The 21075-nt window shown below is 54.7% G+C and overlaps 1 protein-coding gene across 1 annotated transcript in view; it reads right to left on the bottom strand.

Moving 5' to 3' along the window:
- The window catches only part of LOC135545817 (dystrophin-related protein 2-like), a 109287-nt gene that overhangs the window by 18567 nt on the left and 69645 nt on the right, over nt 1–21075 (bottom strand). Inside the window, exons 10-12 of the mRNA XM_064973726.1 lie at nt 19592–19653; nt 19042–19116; nt 17741–17945 (exon numbers count right to left, since the gene is read on the bottom strand). Coding sequence (XP_064829798.1) covers nt 17741–17945; nt 19042–19116; nt 19592–19653 — 342 coding nt within the window. The remainder of the gene's footprint in view (nt 1–17740; nt 17946–19041; nt 19117–19591; nt 19654–21075) is intronic.

Below are 21075 nucleotides of genomic sequence, written 5' to 3'. Positions count from 1 at the left end.
AGGTTTTCTTCCAGAATGGTCCTGTATTTGGCTCCATCCATCTTCCCATCAATTTTAACCATCTTCCCTGTCCCTGCTGAAGAATAGCAGGCCCAAACCATGATGCTGCCACCACCATGTTTGACAGTGGGGATGGTGTGTTCAGGGTGATGAGCTGTGTTGCTTTTACGCCAAACATAACGTTTTGCATTGTTGCCAAAAAGTTCAATTTTGGTTTCATCTGACCAGAGCACCTTCTTCCACATGTTTGGTGTGTCTCCCAGGTGGCTTGTGGCAAACTTTAAACGACACTTTTTATGGATATCTTTAAGAAATGGCTTTCTTCTTGCCACTCTTCCATAAAGGCCAGATTTGTGCAATATACGACTGATTGTTGTCCTATGGACAGAGTCTCCCACCTCAACTGTAGATCTCTGCAGTTCATCCAGAGTGATCATGGGCCTCTTGGCTGCATCTCTGATCAGTCTTCTCCTTGTATGAGCTGAAAGTTTAGAGGGACGGCTAACAGGTCTTGGTAGATTTGCAGTGGTCTGATACTCCTTCCATTTCAATATTATCGCTTGCACAGTGCTCCTTGGGATGTTTAAAGCGTGGGAAATCTTTTTGTATCCAAATCCGGCTTTAAACTTCTTCACAACAGTATCTCGGACCTGCCTGGTGTGTTCCTTGTTCTTCATGATGCTCTCTGCGCTTTTAACGGACCTCTGAGACTATCACAGTGCAGGAGCATTTATACGGAGACTTGATTACACACTGGTGGATTGTATTTATCATCATTAGTCATTTAGGTCAACATTGAATCATTCAGAGATCCTCACTGAACTTCTGGAGAGAGTTTGCTGCACTGAAAGTAAAGGGGCTGAATAATTTTGCACATCCAATTTTTCAGTTTTTGATTTGTTAAAAAAGTTTGATATATCCAATAAATGTCGTTCCACTTCATGATTGTGTCCCACTTGTTGTTGATTCTTCACAAAAAATACAGTTTTATATCTTTATGTTTGAAGCCTGAAATGTAGCAAAAGGTCGCAAAGTTCAAGGGGGCCAAATACCTTCGCAAGGCACTGTATGATCCCCAATTAGAGACAACGATTACCAGCTGCCTCTAGTTGGGAATCATACACAAACACCAACATAGAAAATCAAACCTAGAACACCACATAGAAATAATAAACTAGACTAAAACCCCAAGTCACGCCCTGACCTACTCAACCATAGAAAATACAGGCTTTCTATGGTCAGGACGTGACAGAGACATCTCTAGCTTAAACTGACAAATTTTAAAGGGGGATTGTTTCATTATGTTACTTAGATTGACGCACGGGCTCTTAATTAATAAACTTGATCAAATAAAATAAAACACAAATCTGGCATTTCTATGTTAAACAGTTTTGTTTTATTTCAGTCTTCTGTGATGTTTATAAAGTGTAATATTGGGACGCAACTCAAAATGGAATATATTTAAACTCTATATCTGACATAGCAAGTGTCTTCTTTTTTTAGCCCATGACAATATGTGTGAGGTATATACTTTTGTTTCAAAGTAGATTTGTTTAAGATACCAAGAAACACTGTGTGACCCTGATTTAGTCCATTGTAGTCGAAGTTTAATGCCCCAGCAGGTAGTTTACTAGGCAGTCTCTTCGCTTGTTGGCTACACCATACATAGGCCCTCCAACGTATAGGTCAAGAGTCAGCCCCGACCCCAGGCCTGCTGACCACCCACCCAGGACAGAAAACACCACAGATGCTCCACAGACACCCCCTCCGCACTGATGGATCAAGGTATGCACGTATCTGTTAATAGCGATAGCCCCGTGAATAAAGAGAGAGAGAACGCGAGAGAGAGCGAGAGAGCGAGATAGATAGATAGATAGATAGATAGATAGGAGAGAGATAGAGAAAGAGATAGGAGAGAGATAGAGAAAGAGAGACAAGAGAGTACTATAAAAGTCAGAGTGACATGATTAGGGTTTCACACTCAGGGGCTTATGAAAAGTAGAGCAATATGCCAAAACAAACACACTTACGGAAGCAAACAGATACATAAACTGAGCCATTACACTGACAGAACTAGCGGATGACAAGAAAAGGCAGGAACAGATCCACTCAGATGAATAAACAGTGTCCTCTGACCAATGGCAAGGCCATAGGGTTGGGTTGGGACTGGGAGGGCCGGGACCTGAACTAAATGGGTCACATTATATCTGTGTGTCTGAGAGGCACAGGGACACTCTTCCACTAGATGCAGGGGGAGGACAGGACTGCTGTTACTGGCTTGAGTTGGGAGCTTTGTTTTTCTCTGCCTTGACAACATTATAGTCAGATGGAAGGGATTAGAGTCAGTGAAAGAACATTAGAGACAGTGGTAGTCAATGTCAGTGTGAGAGACATTGTGAGAGACCATTCCCTGTCATTATGGTCACTGTTACAGAGCGCCCAAAAGACCTAGGGGAGTCCTAGGGGGAGACAGGGGGAGACCTAGGAGAGACAGGGGAGACTGAGGGAGAGACATGGGAGAGGCACGGGAGACATAGGAGAGGCAGGGGGAGACATAGGAGAGGCAGGGGGAGACATAGGAGAGGCAGGGGAAGAAATAGGAGAGGCAGGGGAGACATAGGAGAGGCAGGGGGAGACATAGGAGAGGCAGGGGAGACATAGGTGAGGCAGGGGGAGACATAGGAGAGGCAGGGGAGACCTAGGATAGGCAGGGGGAGACATAGGAGAGTTGGGGGGGAGACATAGGAGAGCCGAGGGGAGACATAGGAGAGGCAAGATGAGACATAGGAGAGGCAGGGGGAGACATAGGAGAGGCTGGGGAGACATAGGAGAGGCAGGGGGAGCATAGGAGAGGCTGGAGAGACATAGGTGAGGCAGGGGGGGAGGCATAGGTGAGACGGGGGGGAAACATAGGAGAGGCAGGGGGAGACGTAGGAGAGGCAAGATGAGACATAGGAGAGGCAGGGGAGACATAGGTGAGGCAGGGGGAGACATAGGAGAGGCAGGGGAGACATAGGTGAGGCAGGGGGAGACATAGGAGAGGCAGGGGAGACATAGGTGAGGCAGGGGAGACATAGGTGAGGCAGGGGGAGACCTTGGACTGGCAGGGAGAGACATAGGTGAGCTGAGGGGAGACATAGGAGAGGCATAGGAGAGGCATGAGACATAGGGGGGCAGGGGGAGACATAGGAGGCAGGACATAGGAGAGGCTGGGGAAGACATAGGAGAGGAGAGAGACATAGGAGAGGCTGGGGGACATAGTAGAGGCAGGGGGAGACATAGGAGGCGGGGGAGACTAGGTGAGACATAGGAGAGGCAGGGAGGGGAGAGGCAAGATGAGACATAGGAGAGGCAGGGGAGACAAAGGTGAGGCAGGGGGAGACATAGGAGAGGCAGGGGAGACATAGGAGAGGCAGGGGGAGACATAGGAGAGGCAGGGGAGACATAGGAAAGGCAGGGGGAGACATAGGAGAGGGGGAGCATAGGTGAGGTGGGAGGAGACATGGGAGAGGAGAGGCAGGAGGGCAGGGGAGACGTAGGGAGAGGCAGGGGAGACATAGGAGAGGCAGGGGAGACATAGGAGAGGCGGGGGAGAGGCAGGGGAGACATAGGGAGAGGCAGGGGGAGACATAGGAGAGGGTGAGGCAGGGGAGACATAGGAGAGGCGGGGGGGAGACATAGGTGAGGCAGGGGAGACATAGGAGAGGCAGGGGAGACATAGGTGAGGCAGGGGAGACATAGGAGAGGCAGGGGAGACATAGGTGAGGCGGGGGGAGACATAGGAGAGGCAGGGGGAGACGTAGGGGGAGAGGCATAGGTGAGGCAGGGGAGACATAGGAGAGGCAGGGGGAGACATAGGAGAGGCAGGGGGAGACATGGGAAAGCAGAGGGAGACATAGGAGAGGCAGGAGGAGACATAGTTGGGAGGCAGGGGAGACATAGGAGAGGCAGGGGAGACATAGGTGAGGCCGGGGAAGACATAGGAGAGGCAGGCGGAGACATAGGAAAGGCAGGGGAGACATAGGAGAGGCAGGGGAGACATAGGTGAGGCAGGGGGAGACATAGGTGAGGCGGGGGGAGGAAGGGGAGACCAAGGGAGAGATATAGGAGAGGCGCGGGAGACATAGGAGAGGCAGGGGGAGACATAGGATAGGCAGGGGGACATAGGGAGGCGGGGGAGACATAGGAGAGGCAGGGGGAGACGTAGGAGAGGCAAGATGAGACATAGGAGAGGCAGGGGAGACATAGGAGAGGCAGGGGAGACATAGGAGAGGCTGGGGAAGACATAGGAGAGGCAGGGGGAGACATAGGAGAGGCTGGGGAAGACATAGTAGAGGCAGGGGGAGATATAGGAGAGGCGGGGGGAGACATAGGTGAGACGGGGGGAAACATAGGAGAGGCAGGGGAGACGTAGGAGAGGCAAGATGAGACATAGGAGAGGCAGGGGAGACATAGGTGAGGCAGGGGGAGACATAGGAGAGGCAGGGGAGACATAGGAGAGGCAGGGGGAGACATAGGAGAGGCAGGGGAGACATAGGAGAGGCAGGGGAGACATAGGTGCAGGGGGACATAGAGAGGCATGGGAGACATAGAGAGGCAGGGGGAGACAGCGGGAGGAAGGGGAAGATAGGAGAGGCAGGGGAGACCTAGGGAGAGATATAGGAGAGGCACGGGAGACATAGGAGAGGCAGGGTGAGACATAGGAGAGGCAGGGGGAGACATAGGAGAGGCAGGGGAGACATAGGTGAGGCAGGGGGAGACACAGGTGAGGCGGGGGAGACATAGGAGAGGCGGGGGAGACATAGGGGAGACATAGTGAGGAGGCGGGGGAGACATAGGAGAGGCGGGAGGAGACATGGGAGACAGGGAGATGCAGGGGGAGACATAGGAGAGGCAGGGGAGACATAGGAGAGGCAGGGGGAGACGTAGGAAAGGCAAGATGAGACATAGGAGAGGCAGGGGAGACATAGGTGAGGCAGAGGGAGACATAGGAGAGGCAGGGGAGACATAGGTGAGGCAGGGGGAGACATAGGAGAGGCAGGGGAGACAGGTGAGGCAGGGGGAGACATAGGAGAGGCAGGGGAGACCTAGGACAGGGAGGGGGAGACATAGGAGAGGCAGGGTAGACATAGGTGAGGCAGGGGGAGACATAGGAGAGGCAGGGGAGACATAGGAGAGGCAGGGGGAGACATAGGAGAGGCAGGGGAGACATAGGTGAGGCAGGGGAAACAAAGGTGAGGCAGGGGGAGACATAGGTGAGGCAGGGGGAGACATAGGTGAGGCAGGGGGAGACATAGGTGAGGCAGGGGAGACATAGGTGAGGAGACATAGGTGGGGTGGGGTGAGACATAGGTGAGGCAGGGGAGACATAGGAGAGGCATGGGAGACCTAGGACAGGCAGGGGGAGACATAGGAGAGGCAGGGGGAGACATAGGTGAGGCAGGGGGAGACCTTGGACTGGCAGGGAGAGACATAGGTGAGCTGAGGGGAGACATAGGAGAGGCAGGGGGAGACGTAGGAGAGGCAAGATTAGACATAGGAGAGGGAGGGGAGACATAGGTGAGGCAGAGGGAGACATAGGAGAGGCAGGGGAGACATAGGTGAGGCAGTGGGAGACATAGGAGAGGCAGGGGAGACAGGTGAGGCAGGGGGAGACATAGGAGAGGCAGGGGAGACCTAGGAGAGGCAGGGGGAGACATCGGTGATGCGGGGGGAGACGTAGGAAAGGCAAGATAAGACATAGGAGAGGCAGGGGAGACATAGGTGAGGCAGAGGGAGACATAGGAGAGGCAGGGGAGACATAGGTGAGGCAGTGGGAGACATAGGTGAGGCAGTGGGAGACATAGGAGAGGCAGGGGAGACAGGTGAGGCAGGGGGAGACATAGGAGAGGCAGGGGAGACCTAGGACAGGGAGGGGGAGACATAGGTGAGGCGGGGGGAGACGTAGGAGAGGCAAGATGAGACATAGGAGAGGCAGGGGAGACATAGGTGAGGCAGGGGGAGACATAGGAGAGGCAGGGGAGACATAGGTGAGGCAGGGGGAGACATAGGAGAGGCAGTGGAGACATAGGTGAGGCAGGGGAGACATAGGTGAGGCAGGGGAGACATAGGAGAGGCAGGGGAGACCTAGGACAGGGAGGGGGAGACATAGGTGAGGCAGGGGGAGACGTAGGAGAGGCAAGATGAGACATAGGAGAGGCAGGGGAGACCTAGGACAGGGAGGGGGAGACATAGGACAGGGAGGGGGAGACATAGGAGAGGCAGGGGGAGACATAGGAGAGGCAGGGGGAGACATAGGAGAGGCAGGGGGAGACATAGGAGAGGCAGGGGGAGACATAGGAGAGGCAGGGGAGACATAGGTGAGGCAGGGGAGACATAGTTTTGAGGCTGGAGGGTGAGGCAGGGGGCTAGACATAGGAGAGGCAGGGAGGAGGGGAGACATAGGTGAGGCAGGGGGAGACATAGGAGAGGCAGGGGAGACATAGTAGAGGCAGGGGGAGACGTAGGAAAGGCAAGATGAGACATAGGAGAGGCAGGGGAGACATAGGTGAGGCAGAGGGAGACATAGGAGAGGCTGGGGAGACATAGGAGAGGCGGGGGGAGACATAGGTGAGACGGGGGGAAACATAGGAGAGGCAGGGGAGACGTAGGAGAGGCAAGATGAGACATAGGAGAGGCAGGGGAGACATAGGTGAGGCAGGGGGAGACATAGGAGAGGCAGGGGAGACATAGGTGAGGCAGGGGGAGACATAGGAGAGGCAGGGGAGACATAGGTGAGGCAGGGGGAGACATAGGAGAGGAAGGGGAGACATAGGACAGGCAAGGGAAGACATAGGTGAGCCGGGAGGAGACATAGGAGAGGCAGGGGGAGACATAGGAGAGGCAGGGGAGACATAGGTGAGGCAGGGGGAGACATAGGAGAGGAAGGGGAGACATAGGACAGGCAGGGGGAGACATAGGTGAGCCGGGAGGAGACATAGGAGAGGCAGGGGGAGAAGTAGGAAAGGCAAGATGAGACATAGGAGAGGCAGGGGGAGACATAGGATAGTCAGCGGAGACATAGGAGAGGCTGGGGAAGACATAGTAGAGGCAGGGGGAGACATAGGAGAGGCGGGGGAGACATAGGTGAGATGGGGGGGAAACATAGGAGAGGCAGGGGGAGACGTAGGAGAGGCAAGATGAGGCATAGGAGAGGCAGGGGAGACAAAGGTGAGGCAGGGGGAGACATAGGAGAGGCAGCGGAGACATAGGAGAGGCAGGGGAGACATAGGAGAGGCAGGGGAGACATAGGAGAGGCAGGGGGAGACATAGGAGAGGCAGGGGAGACCTAGGACAGGCAGGGGGAGACATATGTGAGCCGGGAGGAGACATAGGAGAGGCAGGGGGAGACAGCGGGAGGAAGGGGAAGACAGGAGAGGCAGGGAAGACCTAGGGAGAGATATAGGAGAGGCACGGGAGACATAGGAGAGGCAGGGGGAGAAATAGGAGAGGCAGGGGGAGACATAGGAGAGGCAGGGGAGACATAGGTGAGACATAGGAGAGGCAGGGGAGACATAGGTGAGGCAGGGGGAGACACAGGAGAGGCAGGGGAGACCTAGGAGAGGCGGTGGGAGACATAGGTGAGGCGGGGGGAGACATAGGAGAGGCAGGGGGAGACGTAGGAGAGGCAAGATGAGACATAGGAGAGGCAGGGGAGACATAGGAGAGGCAGGGGAAGACATAGGAGAGGCAGGGGAAGACATAGGAAAGGCAAGGGGAGACATAGGAGAGGCGAGGGGAGGCATAGGTGAGGTGGGAGGAGACATGGGAGACGGGGAGGAAGGGGAAGACAGGAGAGGCAAGGGGGGACCTAGGGAGAGATATAGGAGAGGTGCGGGAGACATAGGAGAGGCAGGTGGAGGCATAGGATAGGCAGGGGGAGAAATAGGAGAGGCAGGGGGAGACATAGGAGAGGCAGGGGAGACCTAGGAGAGGCAGGGGGAGACATAGGTGAGGCGGGGGGAGACATAGGAGAGGCAGGGGGAGACGTAGGAGAGGCAAGATGAGACATAGGAGAGGCAGGGGAGACATAGGAGAGGCAGGGGAAGACATAGGAGAGGAAGGGGGAGACATAGGTGAGGCGGGGGGAGGAAGGGGAGACCAAGGGAGAGATATAGGAGAGGCGCGGGAGACATAGGAGAGGCAGGGGGAGACATAGGATAGGCAGTGGGAGAAATAGGAGAGTCGGGGGGAGACATAGGAGAGGCAGGGGGAGACGTAGGAGAGGCAAGATGAGACATAGGAGAGGCAGGGGGAGACATAGGAGAGGCAGGGGAGACATAGGAGAGGCAGGGGAAGACATAGGAGAGACAGGGGGAGACATAGGAGAGGCTGGGGAAGACATAGTAGAGGCAGGGGGAGACATAGGAGAGGCGGGGGGAGACATAGGTGAGACGGGGGGAAACATAGGAGAGGCAGGGGAGACATAGGAGAGGCAAGATGAGACATAGGAGAGGCAGGGGGAGACATAGGTGAGGCAGGGGGAGACATAGGAGAGGCAGGGGAGACATAGGAGAGGCAGGGGGAGACATAGGAGAGGCAGGGGAGACCTAGGAGAGGCAGGGGGAGACATAGGTGAGGCGGGGGGAGACCTAGGAGAGGCAGGGGAGACATAGGAGAGGCAGGGGGAGACCTAGGGAGGCAGGGGAGACATAGGAGAGGCAGGGGGAGACATAGGAGAGGCAGGGGAGACATAGGAGAGGCAGGGGGAGACATAGGAGAGGCAGGGGGAGACACAGGAGAGGCAGGGGGGGAGACATAGGAGAGGCAGGGGAGACATAGGTGAGGCGGGGGAGACATAGGAGAGGCAGGGGGAGACATAGGAGAGGCAAGGGAGACATAGGAGAGGCAGGGGAGACATAGGCGAGGCAGGGGGAGACATAGGAGAGGAAGGGGGAGACATAGGTGAGGCGGGGGAGGAAGGGGAGACAAGGGGAGACATAGGAGAGGCGCGGGAGACATAGGAGAGGCAGGGGAGACATAGGAGAGGCAGGGGAGACATAGGAGAGGCAGGGGGAGACATAGGAGAGGCAGGGGAGACATAGGAGAGGCAAGATGAGACATAGGAGAGGCAGGGGGAGACATAGGAGAGGCAGCGGAGACATAGGAGAGGCTGGGGAGACATAGGAGAGACAGGGGGAGACATAGGAGAGGCTGGGGAAGACATAGGAGAGGCAGGGGGAGACATAGGAGAGGCGGGGGAGACATAGATGAGGCGGGGGGAGACATAGGAGAGGCAGGGGGAGACATAGGAGAGGCAAGATGAGACATAGGAGAGGCAGGGGAGACATAGGTGAGGCAGGGGGAGACATAGGAGAGGCAGGGGAGACATAGGAGAGGCAGGGGAGACATAGGAGAGGCAGGGGAGACATAGGAGAGGCAGGGGGAGACATAGGTGAGGCAGGGGGAGACATAGGAGAGGCAGGGGGAGACATAGGAGAGGCAGGGGAGACCTAGGAGAGGCAGGGGGAGACATGGGAGACATAGGAGAGGCAGGGGGAGACAGCGGGAGGAAGGGGAAGACAGGAGAGGCAGGGGAGACCTAGGGAGAGATATAGGAGAGGCACGGGAGACATAGGAGAGGCAGGGAGAGAAATAGGAGAGGCAGGGGGAGACATAGGAGAGGCAGGGGAGACATAGGTGAGGCAGGGGGAGACACAGGAGAGGCAGGGGAGACCTAGGAGAGGCAGGGGGAGACATAGGTGAGGCGGGGGGAGACATAGGAGAGGCGGGGGGAGACATAGGAGAGGCGGGAGGAGACATAGGAGAGGCGGGAGGAGACATGGGAGACAGGGAGATGCAGGGGGAGACATAGGAGAGGCAGGGGAGACATAGGAGAGGCAGGGTAGACATAGGTGAGGCGGAGGGAGAAATACGAGAGGCAGGGGGAGACGTAGGAAAGGCAAGATGAGACATAGGAGAGGCAGGGGAGACATAGTTGAGGGGGGACAGGTGAGGCAGGGGGGAGACATAGGAGAGGCATAGGAGAGGCAGGGGAGACATAGGAGAGGCAGGGGAGACATAGGTGAGGCAGGGGGAGACAGGGGAGACCTAGGACAGGGAGGGGGAGACATAGGAGAGGCAGGGTAGACATAGGTGAGGCAGGGGGAGACATAGGAGAGGCAGGGGAGACATAGGAGAGGCAGGGGGAGACATAGGAGAGGCAGGGGAGACATAGGTGAGGCAGGGGGAGACATAGGTGAGGCAGGGGGAGACATAGGTGGGGTGGGGTGATACATAGGTGAGGCAGGGGAGACATAGGAGAGGCATGGGAGACCTAGGACAGGCAGGGGGAGACATAGATGAGAGGCGGGGGAGACATAGGGAGGCAGACATAGGGATGAGGCAGGGGAGACATAGGTGAGGCAGGGGAGACATAGGAGAGGCAAGATGAGACATAGGAGAGGGAGACATAGGAGACATAGGAGAGGCAGGGGAGACATAGGTGAGGGGGAGACATAGGAGAGGCAGGGGAGACATAGGTGAGGCAGGGGGAGACATAGGAGAGGCAGGGGAGACATAGGAGAGGCAGGGAGACGTAGGGGGGAGAGGCAGGGGAGACATAGGTGAGGCAGAGGGAGACATAGGAGAGGCAGGGGGAGACATAGGTGAGGCAGGGGGAGACATAGGTGAGGCAGGGGAGACAGGTGAGGCAGGGGAGACATAGGAGAGGCAGGGGGAGACATAGGAGAGGCAGGGGGAGACATAGGTGAGGCAGGGGGAGACGTAGGGAGGCAAGGAGACATAGGAGAGGCAGGGGAGACAGGTGAGGCAGGGGAGACATAGGTGGGGAGAGGCAGGGGGGGAGACATAGGAGAGGCAGGGGAGACATAGGTGAGGCAGGGGGAGACATAGGTGAGGAGGGGGAGACATAGGAGAGGCAGGGGAGGGAGACATAGGTGAGGCAGGGGAGACATAGGAGAGGCAGGGGGAGACATAGGAGGAGGGGGAGACATAGGTGAGGCAGGGGGAGACATAGGTGAGGCAGGGGGGAGACATAGGTGAGGCAGGGGGAGACATAGGTGAGGTGGGGGAGACATAGGTGAGGCAGGGGAGACATAGGAGAGGCATGGGAGACCTAGGACAGGCAGGGGGAGACATAGATGAGGCGGGGGGAGACATAGGAGAGGCAGGGGGAGACATAGGAGAGGAGATGAGACATGAGGAGAGGCAGGGGAGACATAGGTGAGGCAGGGGGAGACATAGGGAGGCAGGGGGGCAGGTGAGATGAGACATAGGAGGCAGGGGAGACATAGGAGAGGCAGGGGGAGACATAGGAGAGGCGGGGGGAGACATAGGTGAGGCAGGGGGAGACATAGGAGAGGCAGGAGAGACATAGGTGAGGCAGGGGAGACATAGGTGAGGCAGGGGGAGAGCTTGGACTGGCAGGGAGAGACATAGGTGAGCTGAGGGGAGACATAGGAGAGGCAGGGGAGACATAGGAGAGGCAAGATGAGACATAGGAGAGGCAGGGGAGACATAGGAGAGGCAGAGGGGAGACATAGGTGAGGCAGGGGAGACATAGGTGAGGCAGGGGAGACATAGGTGAGGCAGGGGGAGGGAGAGGCAGGGGGAGATAGGAGAGGCAGGGGGAGACATAGGTGAGGCAGGGGAGACATAGGAGAGGCAAGGGAGACATAGGAGAGGCAGGGGAGACATAGGTGAGGCAGGGGAGACATAGGAGGAGGCAGGGGAGACATAGGTGATAGGGGAGACATAGGAGAGGCAGGGGGAGACATAGGTGAGGCAGGGGAGAGTAGGTGAGGCAGGGGGAGACATAGGAGAGGCAGGGGGAGACATAGGAGAGGCAGGGGAGACATAGGAGGAGGGGGACATAGGAGAGGCAGGGGGAGACATAGGAGAGGCAAGATGAGACAGGGGGAGGAGAGGCAGGGGGAGACATAGGTGAGGCAGGGGGAGACATAGGAGAGGCAGGGGAGACATAGGTGAGGAGGCAGGCGGGGGGAGACATAGGAGAGGCAGGGGGAGACATAGGGAGGCAGGGGAGACATAGGAGAGGCAGGGGAGACATAGAGGAGGGGAGACATAGGTGAGGCAGGGGAGACATAGGAGAGGCAGGGGAGACATAGGAGAGGCAGGGGGAGACATAGGAGAGGCAGGGGGAGACATAGGTGAGGCAGGGGAGACATAGGAGAGGCAGAGGGAGACATAGGCAGGGGAGACATAGGTGAGGCAGGGGAGACATAGGAGAGGAGGGAGACATAGGTGAGGGGGAGACATAGGAGAGGCAGGGGAGACATAGGAGAGGAGGGGGGCAGGGGGGGAGACATAGGTGAGGCAGGCAGGGGAGACATAGGAGAGGCAGGGGGAGACATAGGAGAGGCAGGGGAGACATAGGAGAGGCAGGGGGAGACAGGAGAGGCAGGGGAGGGGGAGACATAGGAGAGGCAGGGGAGACATAGGAGACATAGGAGGAGGCAGGTGGGAGACATAGGAGAGGCAGGGGAGACATAGGAGAGGCAGGGGAGACATAGGAGAGGCATAGGTGAGGCAGGGGAGACATAGGAGAGGCAGGGGAGACATAGGAGGGAGGGGGACATAGGGACATAGGAGAGGCAGGGGAGACATAGGAGGAGGGGAGACATAGGAGAGGCAGACATAGGAGAGGCAGGGGAGACATAGGAGAGGGGGAGACATAGGAGAGGCATAGGTGGGAGACATAGGAGAGGCAGGGGAGACATAGGAGAGGCAGGAGACAGGGGAGAGGCAGGGGGAGACATAGGAGGGGAGGCAGAGGGGGAGACATAGTGAGGCAGGGGAGACATAGGAGAGGCAGGGGAGACATAGGTGAGGAGGGGAGAAATAGGAGAGGCAGGAGGAGACATAGTAGAGGCAGTGAGAGACATAGGAGAGGCAGGGGAGACATAGGAGAGGCAGGGGAGACATAGGAGAGGCAGGGGGAGACATAGGAGAGGCAGGGGAGACATAGGGAGGAGGCAGGGGGAGACATAGGAGAGGCGGGGGGAGACATAGGTGAGGCGGGGGAGACATAGGAGAGGCGGGGGAGACATAGGGAGGCAGGGGGAGACATAGACAGGGAGGCAGGGGAGAGGAGAGGCAGGGGGAGACATAGGAGAGGCAGGGGAGACATAGGTGAGGCAGGGGGAGACATAGGTGAGGCAGGGGGAGACATAGGAGAGGCAAGATGAGACATAGGAGAGGCAGGGGAGACATAGGTGAGGGAGAGGGAGACATAGGAGAGGCAGGGGAGACATAGGAGAGGCAGGGGAGACAGGTGAGGCAGGGGAGACATAGGAGAGGCAGGGGGAGACATAGGGAGAGGCATAGGAGAGGGGAGACATAGGGAGACATAGGAGGAGGGGGAGACATAGGGACTGGCAGGGAGAGACATAGGTGAGGCAGGGGAGACATAGGAGAGGCAGGGGAGACAGGGGGAGGTGAGGCAGGGGAGACATAGGAGAGGCAGGGGAGACATAGGTGAGGCAGGGGAGACATAGGAGAGGCAGGGGAGACATAGGTGAGGCAGGGGGAGACATAGGAGAGGCAGGGGGAGACATAGGAGGAGGCAGGAGGGAGACATAGGAGAGGGGGCAGGTGAGGCAGGGGGAGACATAGGTGAGGCAGGGGAGACATAGGAGAGGCAGGGGAGACATAGGTGAGGCAGGGGAGACATAGGAGAGGAGGGGAGACATAGGTGAGGCAGGGGAGACATAGGAGAGGCAGGGGAGACATAGGTGAGGCAGGGGGAGACATAGGAGAGGCAGGGGGAGACAGGGGGAGACATAGGAGAGGAGAGCAGGGGAGACATAGGAGAGGCAGGGGGAGACATAGGAGAGGCAGGGGAGACATAGGTGAGGCAGGGAGGGGAGACATAGGTGAGGCAGGGGGAGACATAGGAGAGGCAGGGGAGACATAGGTGAGGCAGGGGGAGAGCTTGGACTGGCAGGGAGAGACATAGGTGAGCTGAGGGGAGACATAGGAGAGGCAGGGGAGACATAGGTGAGGCAGTGGGAGACATAGGAGAGGCAGGGGAGACATAGGTGAGGCAGGGGGAGACATAGGAGAGGCAGGGGAGACATAGGAGAGGCAGGGGAGACATAGGAGAGGCAGGGGGAGACATAGGAGAGGCAGGGGAGACCTAGGAGAGGCAGGGGAGACATAGGTGAGGCAGGGGGAGACATAGGGAGGCAGGGGAGACATAGGGAGGCAGGGGGAGACATAGGAGAGGCAGGGGAGACATAGGAGAGGCAGGGGAGACATAGGTGAGGCAGGGGAGACATAGGAGAGGCAGGGGGAGACATAGGAGAGGAGGGGAGACATAGGTGAGGCAGGGGGAGACATAGGAGAGGCAGGGGAGACATAGGAGGCAGGGGGAGACATAGGGAGGCAGGGGAGACATAGGGGGAGAGAGGCAGGGGGAGACATAGGAGAGGCAGGGGAGACATAGGAGAGGCAGGGGAGAGGCAGGGGGAGACATAGGTGAGGGGGGCATAGGGAGGCAGGGGGAGACATAGGAGAGGCAGGGGAGACATAGGTGAGGGACATAGGAGAGGCAGGGGGAGACATAGGAGAGGCAGGGGGAGACATAGGTGAGGCAGGGGAGACATAGGAGAGGCAGGGGAGACATAGGGAGAGGCAGGGGGGAGACATAGGAGAGGCAGGGGAGACATAGGTGAGGCAGGGGGAGACATAGGAGAGGCAGGGGAGACATAGGTGAGGCAGGGGAGATATAGGTGAGGGGGAGACATAGGAGAGGCAGGGGGAGACATAGGAGAGGCAGGGGGAGACATAGGAGAGGCAGGGGAGACATAGGAGAGGCAGGGGAGACATAGGGAGGCAGGGGGAGACATAGGACATAGGAGAGGCAGGGGGAGACATAGGAGAGGCAGGGGGAGACATAGGAGAGGCAGGGGGAGACATAGGGAGGCAGGGGAGACATAGGTGAGGCAGGGGGAGACATAGGGAGCGAGGGGAGACATAGGAGAGGCAAGGAGACATAGGAGAGGCAGAGGGGAGACATAGGAGAGGCAGGGGAGACATAGGTGAGGCCGAGGGGAGACATAGGAGAGGCATAGGAGAGGCAGGGGGAGACATAGGAGAGGCAGGGGAGACATAGGAGAGGCAGGGGAGACATAGGTGAGGCAGGGGAGGGGAGACATAGGGAGAGGGGAGACAGGAGAGGCAGGGGGAGACATAGGGAGAGACATAGGAGGGAGGGGAGACATAGGAGAGGCAGGGGGAGACATAGGAGAGGCAGGGGGAGACATTGGAGAGGCAGGGGAGACATAGGAGAGGAGGGGGAGACATAGGAGAGGCAGGGGGAGACATGGGAGAGGCTGGGGGAGACATAGGAGAGGCAGGAGGGAGACATAGGAGAGGCAGGGGAGGCAGTGAGAGACATAGGAGAGGCAGGCAGGGGAGACATAGGACAGAGACATAGGAGAGGCAGGGGAGACATAGGAGAGGCAGGGGGAGACATAGGAGAGGCAGGGGGAGACACAGGAGAGGCAGGGGGAGACATAGTTGAGGCGGGTGAGACATAGGACAGGCAGGGAGACATAGGAGAGGCAGGGGAGACATAGGAGAGGCAGGGGGACATAGGAGAGGCAGAGGGAGACACAGGAGAGGCAGGGGAGACATAGTTGAGGCGGGTGAGACATAGGACAGGCAGGGGAGACATAGGAGTGGCAGGGGGAGATGTAGTAGAGGCAGGGGGAGATGTAGTGAGGCAAGATGAGACATAGGAGAGGCAGGGGAGACATAGGAGAGCAGAGGGAGAAATAGGAGAGGCAGGAGGAGACATTAGAGAAGCAGGGGGAGACGGGGAGGTAGGGAAGCGAGGGCATGTCAGCACCTGTCTGCTGTGTGTCATCTTCAATATGCGCCCCCAGCTCCTCGCCACGTGGGATGTGTTACTCCCTGCACACCCAAAGAGTGTGACATGCCCTCGGAGGAGCTCAGGACACGCACGCGCACACACACACACACACACACACACACACACACACACACACACACACACACACACACACACACACACACACACACACACACACACACACACACACATACACATACACACACACACACACACACACACACACACACACACACACACACACACACACACACACACACACACCTGAATAAAAGCGCTCTGACAAACCCACTCTCCAAAATAACCATAGACAAGAGAGGGAAAAAACTGCATTGGTTGTCTCTTTCGTGAGGACACCTCATGATGATTACCGCTCACACTGCAAACACACAGACACACACACACACACACTGCAAAACACACACACACACACACACACACACACTGCAAACACACACACACACACACACACACACACTGCAAAACACACACACACACACACACACACAAACACACACACACACACACACACACACTGCAAACACACACACACTGCAAACACATACACACACTGCAAACACACACACACTGCAAACACATGCACACACTGCAAACACATACACACACTGCAAAACACACACACTGTACACACGTGTACAGCATGTGACAAGTAACATTTCATTCAATTTGATTTGACGCTGCACGCACAGCTCATTCACACCTAGAGTTTATCGGAAAACAAAAAAGCAATTACAGGAAATATATGTGGAGGATAAAATAGCTGATTTCCACTCGTTAGCAGCAGGTAGTTAAGGGCTGCAAAATACATTCATGGCGTTTATTTAAAAAATGGGTCTGTTTCTTTTCTCTCTCTTTTTTCCATGTTCGCCAGGAATTGCGCCTCTCGGATTCTGTGGAGGGCTTGGCAGTTGACAGAGAGAGACAGGCAATCAGAATCAAACAGTTTATGCTTCTGCTGGGTCTCAGTTGCCCTGATTGGACGCCTGCCAGATTGATTGAGCTACAGCCTCTCTGTAATCTTACTCACGACAAAGCCTCCCAGCCACACAGCCTACTTCACCAACGAGACGCCCCGCTGAGAGGACTCTCGACCAATCAAAGCACTGGAATAGCAGAGCCTGATGGTCCTTGATTGTAGGAAAAGGTTTTTATACTTGCGAGGTGGAGACAAGGTGAATTTAGCCAAGGATATGTGAGAGGTGTATTGGCAGTAATGTCAATGGCAGAGTGTCCCAGACAAAACAGAGATGCTTATGAAACAAAACTGACAAAAACAGATTTATTTGGTTCATTAGCTTGGTGGAACAAACTCCCTCACGACGCCAGGACAGTGGAGTCAATCATACACCTTCCGGAGACACCTGAAACCCCACCTCTTCAAGGAATACCTAGGATAGGATAATGTAATCCTTCTCACCCCCCCCCCTTAAATGATTTAGATGCACTATTGTAAAGTGGCTGTTCCACTGGATGTCAGAAGGTGAATTCACCAATTTGTAAGTCGCTCTGGATAAGAGCGTCTGCTAAATGACTTAAATGTAAATGTAAATGTTAGAGTGGCACTTACAAGCAGCTAACAACACAAATGGCATAAACCGTCACTAATTACGTGAAGATTAAACTTTATGTCTGAACCCAAAACCCCTCAAAGATAATACGAGGTGAGGTAATGTGTTGCTATGTGCTATCAGTGACATCCAAGAGACATTGACACATTGAGCAGCCAGTTAACAAACATGACCTGGTTTTGTTGAGGCCATGTAAGGTACAGGGTCAGGGGGCAAGGGGTCAAGGTGAAAGGTCAGCAGTGGTCAATTGTACCTGTCGTAGACGTTGAGCAGCCAGTTGAGACACATGTCCACACAGAGAGGGATGTTGACCACGATGGCCCTCCTCTCCTCCTCCAGTCTCTCATACAGGCCAGTCAGGGCATGGATCATCTCCACCACATCCATCACATGTTCCCCATGCTGCAGATCCTGCTCCCTGAACACGTCCACCACACTCACCAGCCTCAGCAGGTCCACTGAATGGACGCACACACACACACACACACACACACACACACACACACACACACACACACACACACACACACACACACACACACACACACACACACACACACACACACACACACACACACACACACACACACACACACACACACACACACACACACACACAAACCACCAGGGGACAGGAGAGTGAAGGAGAGAGTGCTTTAGCCACCTTTTTCCCCCCACTTAAGCGCTGACAGATGTTGCGAGAGCGCCAAACCAAATTAGATTTTGCTCCTCTAAACTAATTTGAATGGCCATCCCAGGCTGGGCAGAGGACTGGAGATAAGAGGGTGTCCTCTAATGACAGATGTGATTGGATAGCGGAGATAAGGAGATGGCAGGAGTGGGTTAGGGTTGCGAGAGGAGTCACTTCTAGGCATTTTAGATGGACATTTATAGAGCTCAATCCATACTTAGAAAGAGGAAGGGATGAGAGAGAGAGAGAGAGAGAGAGAGAGAGAGAGAGAGAGGGAGAGAGAGAGAGACATCTCCTCTCCAACCCTGAGAGAGAGAGAGAGAGAGAGAGAGAGAGAGAGAGGAGAGAGAGAGAGACTAGGTAGTTACTATGGCAGCCTGGAAATAAATTCTTCTAATGACACGGACTAGCAGACCAGAACAGGATGAGGAGGGATAGAGGGAGAGAGAGAGAGAGAGAGAGAGAGAGAGAGAGAGAGAGAGAGAGAGAGAGAGAAAGGTAGCAGGAGCGTATAGCATTTTCAGCAGTGCGTTCGTGCTGTGCTTTCGCAGGCCATTTCCCTGTGTCGGAGGGTCGAAGAGGGGTGGAGAGTTGAAAGGAGAGAAAGCGAGAGTGTGAATGGAGAGAGCATGAAAAAGGATGTGAGCAGCCCCCTGTGGTAAAGCGTGGCCAGGGGACCAGAGGGTGGGGAAGGGAGGGATGGAGGGAGGAGAGGAGGAGACGTCTGGACTGTGGAAGATAAAGCTACTCCGCTTGGTCCTGCATTTATCCCTCACTGACCTTGACTAATTACCTCCCCTCACGTAACTCAATTGGGCCAATTAATTAATTAAATTATCCTGCATGACAAACACAATACGTACATCTCAGAGCCTTCTGCACCCGCCGCAGCTTCATGGCTGTCCGGTACGCTGAGAACTTGATGTTGTTCAGATCCGCTGATGAAGAAAGCAGAGAGGGGGAGAGAGAGAGAAAAAAAATCTAAAGTTAAATGATGGCAAGGACATCCTACTCGTCTGCTCTCTTCCTCCCTGTGTTTATCAGCACATCAGTGAGTCATTAGCAGGGGCCATGTTGCTACATAATGCCACTCCCTCAATGCCTCATAGCAAGTATGTCTGTCTGTCTGTCTGTCTGTCTGTCTGTCTGTCGGTGTGTGGGCAACAACCCCCCCCCCCCCCGTCAGATCACATTAATAACAATTGATTAAAATAAAATGTAGGAAAAAGCAATCACAGAGCCGTCAAATTGTTCCCGCAGGTTAATGAGAATGGTGCCGTCGGTGTTGGGGGGTGTCTGAAATATGGGCCCTTAATGAGGTACAGGGTGATGGTGGCAGGGGCTCTGTGGGCCTCTGGAGGCCCTGCGGAGGTGCACGGTAAAGGCCTAACTCTTTCATTGTCTTTATCTTACCCAGCACCTGGTACAGCTCCGTCATTTTTGGATGGTCCCAGCACGTCGTCTGGGCCTGATGGCTGAGGGAGAGTAGGAAGGGAGAGAGGAGAGGGGAGAGAGGAGAGGGGGAGAGGGGGAGGAGAGAGCGAAGGAGGACAGAGTTAGACAAGAGTAAAGGGGGTTACAAGGGAGAAAGGAAGGAAGGTGAAGATTTCATTCCAAAACACTATATATCCATTTTCAGAAATGAGCTTTTATTGTTTAAAGAAATTATGAAAGATTGGTGTGTTTTTTCACTATATAATCACGGCATGAGGATGTTCAATGACAGGCATGCATTAGTTTAAAATCTATCACTTGATGGTTTCATTTCAGAGAGACAAATAATCATGTATTGTTGTGCTAAATGGTATATATCTGTCTCAATCTCAGAGAAATAAGTAGAACTGCTAGGTTCAGTCAAATGTAACAAATGACATTTTTATAAAGACATTTACGAATTATACATTTGTGACATCAATATTTAATAATAATTTAAAAAATGATATGTGTGTAAAACATTTATGTTTGACATTTGAGTCATTTAACAGATGCACTTATTCAGAGTGACTCACAGCAAGTGCATTCATCTAAAGATAGCTACTGTAGGTGAGACAACCACATATCACATCAAATACACAGGATATGAACATTCCCTTCCTGCTAAACAACGGATGTATATCGGCTTTCAACAACAACAACAAAAAACATTTTCACACACATCTAAAATCTACGAGTAACAATCTGAGAACATGAATATTTTACACACACATGAAAGTACCTATAAAGAATCATGTCTGATGAAAACACAACTGTGAAAAATTGGTGTATGTAGTTTCCATCTATGGACCTGTAAAGGTCAGACACACAGCAGCAACAAGATAGTAGGACCAATGTTCCACGACGACCACTCCTCACACTTCACTGTGCACCGGCGATAGCTCTACTGCTCTGACGGAGATGAGTAAATGTGATATTTCAGATTTGTATTTTTAATACATTTGCAAAGATTTCTACAAACCTCTTTTTTGCTTTGTCATTATGTGTAGATTGATGAGGGGGGGGGGAAACATTTCATCAATTTTAGAATAAGGCTGTAACGTAACAAAATGTGAAAAAAGTGAAGGGGTCTGAATACTTTTACAGATGCACTGCATGGCGGACATGCAAGAGGCTTCACATACAGGGTTGCTACTGTCTCTACACGTCATTAAACAGACAACCTACCCTAACCCTCTACCTTCCCATCCCATAGTACCAGGAGCAGCGCAGGAGAAAAGGAAAATGTACCAAGGGAAAAAACGATAGCCAATAAATAATTGACGCGCTCAGCTAAATAAATGAGCGAGCCCCAAGCAGGAAGTTTGCCAGGACCCGGGGGCAACTCCAACACCCGTCACTACCTGTATGAGCCTGTTGGATTGATTAGGTGCCCAACAGAGTGCCCGTCAGATATTCCCCTC

The sequence above is a fragment of the Oncorhynchus masou genome, chromosome 9 (genome assembly GCF_036934945.1).
Source record: "Oncorhynchus masou masou isolate Uvic2021 chromosome 9, UVic_Omas_1.1, whole genome shotgun sequence".
Taxonomy (NCBI): Eukaryota; Metazoa; Chordata; class Actinopteri; order Salmoniformes; family Salmonidae; genus Oncorhynchus; species Oncorhynchus masou.
The sequence above is the reverse complement of the archived record's forward strand: the minus strand, read 5'-3'. Positions and strand labels throughout refer to the sequence as shown.